Raw genomic sequence first — 12,486 nt, forward strand, 5'->3', positions numbered from 1 at the left:
TAAATTTGAAATGAAAACAGAAAATGCTGGTAAACTCAGCAGGCCTAGGAATATCTGTAGAGAGAAACAGAGTTAATGTTTTGGATGTGTAGAAGGATCATTTAGATGCAAAACCTTAACTCTGTTTCTCTCTGTCCACAGATGCTGCCAGACCTGAGTTTACCCAGCATTTTCTGTTTTCATTTCTGATTCTTATGTACTGCCTAGTGCAATGATACTTGCTGAAAAAGAGGATGTGTATGACCAAAATTGTACTTGACCTGTGTTTACCCCCATTCCCTACCATGGGTTAGCTACCTTGTTAATATCATTAAGTTGAGAAGTCCTTGGAGGTGATTTGACACCTAAGAGACTAAATACTGCCATCAAGAAAATGAAATAGGGGAAAATGAAAATGGGGAGAAAAAGATGCCCTTCACAACTTTAGAATTAGCTGTGCTCCTGCAGTCACAGCAAAGTTGCCATCATTACTGCCCTCACTCTAGTAGATTGGTCAGTTCAGTACTGACGTTACTGCAGATTCTTTTTGATTCAAACTATTTCCTTCACTACTTTACTCCTCCTTCCACCAGAAGGTGTTGTCTTCCTTAATTGAGGACTGTTCCAGCATCCATCCATTCCATATAAACATGGACAAAGAATGTGGACGAGCTTGTCCAACTGTGAAGCGCATTGCAGCCAAATCCCATTCCATCCTCGCCCATCATTGACAATTGCACTGCCAATAGCTGAACGACAGCTAGGCACCCAACTCTTTTGGATGCTTCTTCCCTAACTACTGGGTTCTGTGGCTGATTGTGTAGTACTTGATCTCGCATCAACAGCCTCACCATTGACCGAAAATTGTTTGATTCAGATACAGTGACTTGACCATTTGGACTTTAAAAGCCCCCATGAGTGCTGTTATGCCCATAATTGCCTTTGGTGTGAAGCGGGACCTTAGCCAAGGATCATAATGTGTTGATACACTGGGTTCAGCAACAAAGCTTTCTTAGGTGGGTAGGGGGAACAGCAGGGATGTGTGAAGGACTAGAAACAATGAAACTAATCCATAAATGTAAACTGAAGAGCCTTGTATTGGTAGATCTGAACACGTTCAAGTTACTGACTGTCTGTGTGCAGGGAGGCTGATCCAGATGAACGGGATCAGTGCCCAGTTTGGACTTTCCCCACTGTACGTCCCAGCACCTTAAGCAAGCTTCAGAATGGAATGCCTGTTCCAAGTTCTCAGAAGGTGAGTCTGTGCACTTGTCTACTACCACCACCCTCTCACTAGCATTGTTGTAATATGCAGCCCAGGTACTTTCCAGTAGTGATGTACTCTTTGTTATGAGGGCTTGCAGGATGTACTACTCCCAGAAATCCCTGTGCTCCCATTGCTATAATAGGATGAAAAGTAATGAAGTACATTTTCATCTTCACACTTTAGGCAAAACACAGGAGAATTGGGCAATCACCGTTACAGGAGCAAAGTTCTTCTTGCTTGACACTCTGTCATATTTCATATCCAAGTGCCAGAGATAAAAGACTGCAATTTGGAAATAATGTAACCGAAAAGCCCACATCACTCACGTTTTCATGACTATATTTTGTCGCAGTTACTGTAAAGTTTTTTATAAGTTCCCACTCCATTCGTCTGTTCTTTAAAACCCACTAAACATAGGCACCTTATGTGCAAACTGACCCAACTCGCGGCGCTTTCAATGTAGAAAAGCGCCCCAGGGTCAAATGTCACAGAAGTGTAATTAGATAAAAATGGACACTAAAGTATGAGGGTATTGGGAGGGGCAGCTAAACATTTGGCCATAAATATGCGTTTAAAGCATGGTCTCAAAACAGGAGAGAAAGATGGAAGGACTGAGAATGGAAGCTCAGAGCTTGTGGCCTAGGCACCTTAGATACAGCCACATAGAAAACGGCAAAGCACAAAGGGAGAGAACCAGAGGAATGGGGAATTCAGGATTGGACAGAAACATAACAGGACCGAAAGAGGTTGTAGAAATATGGGAGGAAAAAGCAACAAAGGGATTAAACATGATGTGAATTTTTAACCGGGGGACAAGGAGCCAGTGCAGATCAGTGAAGATTCCAGTAATGGTAAGTGCAGCTTCATGAAGGACAGGATATTGGCATTCTGGCAATGGAATTTTGTAAGTACTGAAATTTACAGTGTATGCAGGACATACCCAGGAAGGAGAGCATTGGAGTCATTGTGACTGGAGCTGACAAAACCATGGAGGAGAGTTTCGGGAGCAGGTGAGCTGAGGCTGTGGTAAGGACAGATGGGAAATAAGCCGCAGAGTTGGTCTTGGAGAGGAAACATCGTCAAAGTAAAAGTAAAGTTTATTTATTAGTAACAAGTAGGCTTACATTAACACTGCATTGAAGTTACTCTGAAAATCCCCTAGTCGCCACACTCCAGCCCCTGTTCAGGTACACTGAGGGAGAATTTAGCATGGCCAATGCACCTAACCAACCTAATCAGACTGTGGGAGGAAACTGGAGAAAACCCACACAGACACAGGGAGAATGTGCAGACTCCATGTAGTCACCCAAGCTGGGAATCGAACCCAAGTCCCTGGCACTGTTAATCACTGCCACTGTGGTCAGGCGCTCCGATTGCACAAAGGATGTCATGGTTGAAAATAGTCTCATTTCTTGTTCAACTTGGAGAACACAAATGGAGGGAATGGAATCAATAGTTTGAATATGGAGTTTGTGATGGAAAGTGATGGCTTCTGTCTTATCACTATTGAAGTAGTGAAAAACACACCACCCAGGACTGGATGCTGGAAGAGGAGTCTGATAACACCAAGTAAAGAGGTCAAGAGAAGTGATCTTGAGATCAAGGTAGAGTTCTTTGCTAGTGTGCTTGTGGAAGCTAATCACATTTCATTGGATGATGTCACCAAGGGACAGTAAATAGATGAGGAAGGATAAACCTCTGGGAACTTCAGGAAAAGGAATCATCTGTGGAATTGCTCGAGCTACAATTGGTTAGGGAAGAGTAGATTCAGCTTGGAAACTAGTCATTTATGACTTTGACTCTGGCAGCTTCAATGCTGTGTAAACTGGGATTGGTGAAATTTGAGCTTTGAGTGACGAGAATGATGGGCATTGACTTGAGAGACGTCAAATTCACATCAAAAAGTCAGTGCTTCAAGGATGCTGGATAGGGTGAAGATTGAGGGCAATTTAAAATAAGTGGCAAAGTTCAAATTATAACGATTATGATTGTGACAGTTGTGATTACCTCTTAAGCAATCCAAAAACAGTATATTCTGAGCCACATGCAGCCCATCTGGGTTCTGACTGCAGCCCACGAGATCTTTTGTTGTCATTTCCCGCATATGGGTGCCACATTCCACTGATCGTCATCCATGCAATTTTTTTCCTACTGGTATGAGCAAAGTGATGCATACGCAAAGCAAGGGCAACTGAAGTGAGATGTGTGCTGATCGCACATAGCATTGACTGTGCAAGTCGTGCCCTCCTTCAGTATCCAAAGTGTAAATCTTTTTCATTTTTACCATTTGAAGTTGATAATTGTATTCATATATAAATGATTAGGCATTTTCTATAACTAGTTACGAAATATTCGGCTCAAGTTAAATGTATTTAGTCCTATTCATGGGCCATGGTTAGTGAACAAGCCTGATTTCAATCTTGCGCCCTACTGAGATGAAAGGGTTGGAGGGGGGAGCACTCAATTTCGACCACTCACTAGCCAGTGCTGCCCATCACTGCTGTAGCTTATATCAAGAAGGCAACCTCAAACAAATGAATGAGTTTCATTTGTTTTAAAGCAGTGTCATTGTGAGGGGGAAGAAAAACAGCATGTTTAGAGCTCATGAGGACATTTTAGAGAGGTGCTAACTGTATGAGTAAACTGAGATGAGATGTGCTAGAGTGGATGAGTTCAGAGTCGAGAAGTATTGCTTGAGTTTGTTTATTATTTGCTATTTTGTTTTAATGAAGCCCTTGGAACCCATGAAACGACAGCCAAAATCAAAGTGCTTGATGACGCTGGTCAACCCCATGTTCAGAGAGGTAATGCAGCCAATGTATGTGACCAAATGTGTTTGTGCCTGTGTGTTCATATCAGCTGAAATACTTCTAAAGACAACTAATGTAAGCACGGAGAACAAGGAATTATTTCTTCATTGATTAATATCAGTAGAATATTGACTGAATAAGTGGGTTGAGTAACAGTTTACTGACATTTCTAAATCCATCCTTCCCCCTTTTCTCCCCGCTCCCTATGCCCAATTATTTGTATGGTGTGAGAACCTTCAGGAGTTCTAGCATGAACAAAACTTAATCAAAAGGTGGCTTGTCCCCTTAGGGAGTCCTGAATGGACTGAGATCAAAGTCCAGATTTCATCGATACCTTCACAGTCCGTAGAGAGAGAGAACATGCTTTCATCCCACAAGCATGGGCTGCAATCGTGCCTCAGCTGCAGAAGTAAAAGAACATTGTTGTAATCTGCTCCTTCCCATTGATCCCTTCTGTCTGAACTGGAGTTGTATCCAACCCCTAATGAAAACAATGTGTAATGCACTACCCCCATTTAATGGATTTTCAATGTGTTCAAATAAAGCTATCCCTCCTCAAAATAGCTGCAAATAAGTATGCTACATGGAAGATAATGAGGCACCCACACCAGGAGGCCAATTCCTGTGACTGGTCTGTGCTTTGGTTGATCTCTTCCATGGATCACACTCACAAATAGAGATTGGCTATTATTTGAGGTGCCAGGCAGCAGGCCCTGCCCTTGAAGGGAAAGTAGTGCTGTCGAAAAGCGGCAGCCCGGACATCAGGCCAATTTTTCTTAAGATGCATTCACACCTGCTCTGTGTTTCTTGCATTTCCTGTCCTTCAAAAGAAACAAAAATAGTATTTTATCTGATCATATTATTTCTTTTATTTGGCAAACTACCTGTGGACTTTGTTCACAGGTGATGTGTGTGTCTCTGGCTCAGCCAGCATTTATTATCTACCTCTGATTGCCCTTGAGAAGATGATGATGAGCTGTCTTCTTGCACTGCCACAGTCCAGTGCTGTTGGAAGAAAGTTTCAGGATTTTGACCCAGTGGCAGTGAAGGAACAGTGATACCATCTGTATGTGGCTTGGAAGGGAACTTACAGCTGGTGATGTTCCCATGAATCTGCTAACCTTGTCTTTCTAGCTGGCAGAGATCATGGAAAGTGCCTTCGATAAAGCTTTGGTGAGTTGCTGCAATGCATCTTGTATATGACCTACACTGCTGCCATTGTGTGCCAGTGAGGGAGTGGTGGTGGATGGGGTGCCAATCAAGCGAGCTGCTTTATCCTGAATTGTGCTGAGCTTCTCAAGTGTTGTTGGAGCTGCATTCATCCAAGCAAATGGAGAATATTCCATCACATTCCTGATTTGTGCCTGATGAGCAGGCTGGGGAGTAAGATGATGAGTATTTGCCACCCAATTCCCACCTCGCTGTTGAGGTGCCATTAACATTGTCATATGATGCCAATTAATTAAGTCCTCAATGGTAATGAAATTTCTATCAGTAACTAGCTGATGTCGAACTAAATTTGTCAAACCAGCCTTTTGACGAGGCAGTTTTTCATGTCAATGTGTGATGCCACAGAGTGATACAAGGAAAGTTATTCCCTTCTCCGGTTCCTCATGTGGTGGGTTCTGATCCTTGGTGTGTGGATTTCTCTGCCCTTATAACATCATTCTCTGAGCTGTTAATTGATGCTGTTTTGTCCTCTGGCAGTGGCTTGATGTTTCACATTAATTATGTTGTGTTTTATTTTTCTGAAGCTACAAGAGAAGCACAAAGTCAGTGGTGGGAATCTGGGTGCCATTGAAGAGCTGGAGAATGCTTTTAACCTAGCTGAGGAGTCCTGTCCAGGCATTTCAGATAAACTGGTAGCGCACATGGTGGAGCGAGTACGAAGGTGCGAAATACTGAAAAGAAGCCATATTCTCTCTCACATTCACACGATGAAGGGAATGAGCATTGGATTTTTCTGTGGTATTAGTGAATCTTCATCTTTTTATGAGCTGGTGTGTTTTAATATGTTGGGACTTTACAAAGCTGTATGAAGTAATTCTGGTCTTGTTCAAAGGCTGCCCCGACATAACCAGATGGTTGGCTCCCCAAACCAGTCTGAAACCTCAATAACACCTGTCAGTTCAGTTCAGTAGCCTTTAGCTACTCAAGCTTTTGAGGTGCTTTATATTTTCACTAAACCAATTTGCTGTTGGGCCAAGGGTGCCAGTTTTAGCCACATAAGCATGGGAGGTGGATTAACAAAGCCCAGGCTCATCTATGTGGGTTTAGACAGCTGACAGAAGAGATGTGTAATATCAGCTTGACCAACTCGATGGCACAATCAACTCTTGAAACAAAACTAACATGGACTTGAGTAAATAAACTAGTGCTGTGCCCAAAGAGTGTAGCATTACCAGAGGGGCTATCTTTCTGCTGTGACCCTAAACTAGGTGACTCTCAACCTGCTCAAGAAGTTATCAAAGATCCCACAGCAACATTCAGAGAGCAGAGGAGCCTGTGTTGCCTGGCCATCACCACTAAACCGATTAACCGATGACTTGCTTGCTATTGACGAGATCTTGCATACTGGCTCTCACGTCTGTCTCTAAAACAGTAAATGCTTTCAAAAGTAATTCGTGTACGAGCGTTTTGGGATATTACGCAGGTGTGGAAAGTGCTATATAGGATCTGAATGATTACAGCACAGAAGGTGCATTCGGACCATTTTGCCTGTTCCTGTTCTCTGCAAGAACAATTCGGCCACTCGCGTTCACCAGTCCTTTCGCTGTAGCCTTACAGGCTTTCCTCTCTTATTGTTTATTCAATTCCATTTTCAAAGCTCTGATTGAATCTGCCTCCACCACATCCTCAGGCAGAGCATCCCAGGGCCTAATCATTTAGTTTCAGTTCACTTTATTGTCAATGCAGAAGTTCATTCTGGGCTTATTGTTCATTCACTTAAAAATTATATATAAAGAATAAAAACAATGAAAAAGAAAATTACCCCATCACACAGATCTAACGGTAGGAAGTAGGTGGTTAGAGTAACAACCATATGATATGTTTTATCCATTTAAGGGAGGTATTTCAAGCACTCACTTCGAGCTGCACTGTGGCACAGTGGTTAGCACTGCTGCCTCACGGTGCCAGGATCCTGGGTTCGATTCCGGTCTTGGGTTGCTGTCTGTGTGGAGTTTGCACATTCTCCTTGTGTCTGTGTGGGTTTCCTCCGGGTGCTTCGGTTTCCTCCCACAGCCCAAAGATGTGGAGGCAGGTTGATTGGCCATGCTAAATTGCCCCTTAGCGTCAGGGGACTCGCAGGGTAAATACGTGGGATTCTGGGGATAGAATCTGGGTGGATTGTTGTTGGTGCAGGCTCAAAGGGCTGAATGGCCTTTATCTGCACAGTATGGAGTCTATGATTCTGTAAAAGATGCACTAACAACTATTTCAATACATTCAGTCACTGAGTCCCATCCAGAGTTCATTTCCTCATCTATTCATCAAACTCCTGGTAAAAGTTCTTGTGAGAGGCACAAATGAGTTAAGGAACTGATTTGTCATGGACCTGAGGGATTGTAGACTTTTTCTTAAACATAACCAGCAGAAGTACTGAAACAAGGGCTTATTCTCATTTTTCATGACACTTATCAAAATTCTTCAAGAGCAGATTTAATCAAGAAAACGCCACTCATCAAATACTCTTCCTGCCTGCTTCAATAATCTCTATAACCTTAAAATCTGCATTCCAATGACAGCAGCACCACTTGCAATGTAAAAACGTTTCTCCTCATGTCACCTTTTTTTGCCATTCTCCTGTGATTCGTGACCTTTTTGCCAATGGAAACAATTTCTCCCTCATGACTTGGTCTAGACTCCTCACGATTTTGAACACCATAATCAAATCTCCTTTCAATTTCCTTTTTTCGAAGGGGAACAACCCCAAAACTTGTCTACAAGGCAAAATCAGGAGTGTAAGGCTCATTGAAAAAATAGAGCCAATGTTTAGAGTCTAAATGACCTCTGACAAAGGGTCATTTAGATTCAAAACGTTGACTCTATTCTCTCCTCACAGATGCTGTCCACGCTATTGAGATTTTCCAGCATTTTCTGTTTGAGTCTTCTCCATTTGATATATTGGCTTTATGGTCAGTGCAGCCTCTCAACCATTCCCTCTGCGGTGGACAACATGCTGTCAAAATGACAATACCCATTCCCTTGATGGTTGACAGGCATTTAACAGGGGCCATTACCCTTGGGGAAAATTGAGGTTCAGTAAGAAGTAGGTGGTATAGAGTAACAACCATATGATACATTCTTTGTCCGTTTTTGGAAAGTATTTCTAGCACCCACTTTGTAATTCTACTCTGAGAAAACCAGCCCCAATCTCTGTTGTTCAGATATTGGCTTTGATGAGGAACTGACCATGAGCTTTGATCTATACGAAATATTATTGATAGTGATATCATGGAAGCTAATCAAGTTTAGTTTTTAAAAATAAATTTAAGCTAGGTGACTGTTTTCAATTGTGCAGTAGAAATGGGGGAATGTTTAATGAAACAATTCCACCCAGTGCTAAGATCCTGTGAATCCTTGCTAATTTATCTTTGAATCGTTAGTGGTCACTGAATACATGGCATTACACAGCTCTGTTTTACCTATTTCTAGATTCTTTATTAATCATGTATTGTAGTTTGTGTCAGGTGCACTCAACTCTAATACTCATTCCAGGCTGCTGTTGTCATGCTCAGTGTAAGAATAGGTAAGCTGATGAAATGTTATAGTATACAAGATGGTGGACCAAGTACTGGAAAATGGGATTAGAATAGATAGGTATTTGGTGGCTGGTACAGATAGGATGGGCTGAAAGACCTTTTGCTGTGCTGTAAAACTCAGTTTTACAGTCTCAGTAAGACTCTATGGCAACACTCGTTTTTCACATTTTTCCTCTTTGGCTTTACCTTTTGCTGTATATAATCTTTCAGTCATGTGGGAAACTGAAAGAAAAGACAAGAAACCCTGAGAATAGACAGTGTAGAGAGAGAAGCACATATTCGGGGGGATTAGTAGAGTAGGCACCTTGGAGATGGGGATGACATGAGTGAGTGTTGGAAATCAGAAAAGGAGGCAAAACAAATACATCAGACTTGCATGTTGGACAGAAAGGACCTCATATTTAAAAGACTAAATTATTTTTAGTGTTCAATAGTGACATACAATCTAAAATAATAAAAAACATGTTGCACATTATCACTGGAAGTTCACCTCAAACAAATAAACAGCAATTTTTGGTTCCTGTTGACAACGTTGAAGGTGAAATAATCTTGAGGCACATACAGGACATGAAGAATATAGCATTGTGAAAGATCATTATATTCTATTTGGCCTGTCCCAAAGATCAAACAGTATTAACCTAACGAAATGTGAGATGTTGCATTTCACTGTGATAAACAGGAACATAACCTTGTGCTTTAAAAAAAAGCTCAATGGGATAAAAGAGCAAATCATTAAACACAGCATCTCAGGTCAGCAAAACAATTAAAAATGTTACCAAAGCACTAGGATTTATTTCTGAGGTACAGAAGTTATGTGAGACTTGTATTGGACCCTAGTCATAGCACGCCTAAGCACGGTGTCCTGTCCTGGACTCCATATTATTAAAAAAGACATTGAAGCACTGGAGGAAATTTCATAAGATTTGGGGCAAAAAGTACCAGAACTGAGGGATTATTGCTGTTAGGAAAGGTTGAACAGGTTGAGGCTCTTTTCTTCAGTACAATGGTTATGTTACTGAACAACTAATCCTGAAGCCTAGCCAAATGAGGTCAAATGTCACATTAATTATAAGTCATTTGGGATAGGGGGAAAAGATCTGATATCCTTAGACAAGCAACAAACCACTAGGCCACCCAGCATCAACCTAGGAGCCATGTACTACAATGGCAACCCTGTCCAGTTAACCCTACAAAATCCTCTTGTGACATCATAGAACCCTACAGTGCAAAAAGAGGCCCTTCGGCCCATCGAGTCTGCACTGAACACAATCCCACCCAGGGCCTATCCCCATATCCTTACATATTATACCACTAATCCCTCTAACCTACGCATCCCTAGAAACTAAGGGGCAATTTCTTAGCATGGCCAATCAGCCTAACCCGCACATCTTTGGACTGTGGGAGGAAACCCACGCAGACACAAGGAGAATGTGCAAACTCCACACAGACACTGACCTGAGCCGGGAATCGAACCCAGGACCCGGGAGCTGTGAAGCAACAGTGCTAACCACTGTGCTACTGTGCCGCCCTGGAACGCTACTGTGGCATCTGGAAACTGGTATTAAATTTTGGAGAACTGTCCCCCCAGACTAATGAAGCTACGTAGTCTGCTCTCAGAATTAGAGGGGGTGAGGATCAGGTTTAACAGTGATGTGGTTTCTTCATTGTTGAAACGCCAGTTGACACCATCCTGGCGATTGAACGGTAAAGTATCAGCTCCTCCACTTGGGGCAGGGAAGGGCCTAGTGGATGCCGTTTATAATCTCCAGAAGAAGACGATCGGTGCAGACGTGATGGGCCAAAGGGCCTCTTTTTGTGCTGTTTACCTCTATGACTGTAAAGTGTTGAATGGGCTGAAACTGCTGCTCCTGACTTGTTCTCTTTCGTCTCCATCCTTCCTCCCCTCAGGTATTCGCTAAGTGGATCCAGCAAGAATTCAGCGCGGTGAAGATCTCGGCACCTCCGGGGGTTTCCCAAGTGCCCAGTGACCCAGCACCCAACAACACCCCTCCTGCTGCAGTTAGGAAAGCCCGTGGCTGTCGATGCCTGTGCTTCATGGCCATGGCGACTAGACTCAGTCGCACTGTTGGATCAGAACTAAAAAAAAACCTTTTACTTTTAACACTGCCGCCATGAGGGGTGGCACCAAATACGAGGGGTTGATATTTTTTTTTGTTTTAATTAGAAGTTATAATATTTTTACATTTTCTTTATATACAGAGGTTAATTGATGGCGCATATCAAGCTGTATTAGTAGAAACGTACTATGTGAAAAAGAGACAGTACCTCTTTTGCTTGCCTGTCTAGGTTTCGTTTCACAATTCAAAGGTCAATTTTTTTTTATGGTTTTAAAAATAAATCCACCGTGTATAAGGGTGCAAGAACATGGATTATACACATTCAGGATAGAGGGTCCTATACGTTGGATAACCTTCCCTGAGATACTCCTTTCAAGACAAGACTAAATTGTGCTGCTAAAATGAAGTGATTTGGTTAAGAAAGTAGCTTAGAGGAGTTAATGGTGATGCTTGTTCCAGACTTAAGATCAGTCAGACCACCCCCCCCGCCCCCCCCCCCCCCCCCCCACAAAAGTCCCTTCACCCCTCTTTCATTTGAAGGATTCCTCACTCTTCAGGACAGTCTGGTAGCACAGTTAACGTGTCTCGCCTCTTGAATTAGAAGCCTGTGTCTTTTAATCACTACAGCCTCGTTGGCCAAGTCAAGGGAAGTTTCTCATATAGTGTGGCAGTCAGCTAGATAAAGCCCTGCACTGAAGCGACGTTCACCTGACCCTTGAGTAGTCCCGAATTACAGGAAGAGATTCCAGTCATCAATTGACAAGACTAGCTCAAACTGGCTGAATGAAGGGATTTATGAGATGCAGAATGGAGTGAAAAAGCTTTTATTTAAAAAAAAACACGTGAAGCACTGTCAGTGACAATATGGTCATCATAGTCTAAACCAACACTATATAGCTGCCCTCTAATTACAGAAACAAGAGCCCACAATAGCTCCAATTTATTGAGACCTGCAGAAGCGATTCTGTCTCTTTAAAGAACAGTTCCACAATGCTGAAAGGTGCGGTTGCCTGAGAGGGTGCAATTTATACTCATGTTCAGTGGACCAAAGTCATGGCCGTTGGGGATTAGGCCAAGGTTCGCTTTCCTTGTTTTCTTCTGTCTTGTTGGGTGCCAGAGACCAAGGTAAATACCTCCAGACCGGGAATCTCAATTCCCGGTGGAAATCTGGTCTGGAGTATTACTCAAAAGTAAAAGGCTGTTGGACCAGATTGTTACCCAGGTTGGATTGTACTGAAATTTAAAATGGCATATCTGAAATCCAAGCCTGGTAAAGTCAGGAGCTGCCACTGTACCAGACCTCACTTTGAGCTCTTAGTTTCCAATCATTTAGCAGTGGTAGCAAATGGCCTGTACAATTAAAGAGAATATGCCTCTGACTGTTTATGGACAAATTTAAGAGAGGTTCCTAAAATGTTTTACTTCTCCCCCTCCCCCACCCCCTCAGATTTGTATTATCAGTACTCCAGAGAATAGGAATTTGGAGCCGTGTTGAAGTGTTAGTATAATCCACTTTACAGCAAGGGAATTGCTGTTGCCAATGGTTCTCCGTGTTCTGGGAGACCTTGGGAAGCATCTTCAGTCTGTCA

General features: G+C 42.6%; 1 protein-coding gene across 2 annotated transcripts in view; it reads left to right on the top strand.

Moving 5' to 3' along the window:
• Window positions 1-11,386, top strand: part of stk25b (serine/threonine kinase 25b) — a 57,638-nt gene extending 46,252 nt beyond the window's left edge. Inside the window, exons 8-11 of one of the 2 annotated variants that reach the window (XM_080185296.1) lie at window positions 1,123-1,234; window positions 3,979-4,050; window positions 5,811-6,024; window positions 10,728-11,386. In XM_080185296.1, the coding sequence (XP_080041422.1) occupies window positions 1,123-1,234; window positions 3,979-4,050; window positions 5,811-6,024; window positions 10,728-10,738 (409 nt within the window). In that variant the 3' untranslated portion in view covers window positions 10,739-11,386. The remainder of the gene's footprint in view (window positions 1-1,122; window positions 1,235-3,978; window positions 4,051-5,810; window positions 6,025-10,727) is intronic. The other variant, XM_080185297.1, reaches the window with a different exon arrangement.
• The last annotated feature ends 1,100 nt before the right edge of the window (window positions 11,387-12,486 follow it).

This window comes from Carcharhinus amblyrhynchos, chromosome 3 (assembly GCF_965287045.1).
Source record: "Carcharhinus amblyrhynchos chromosome 3, sCarAmb.v2.hapA, whole genome shotgun sequence".
In the NCBI taxonomy this organism is placed as follows: Eukaryota; Metazoa; Chordata; class Chondrichthyes; order Carcharhiniformes; family Carcharhinidae; genus Carcharhinus; species Carcharhinus amblyrhynchos.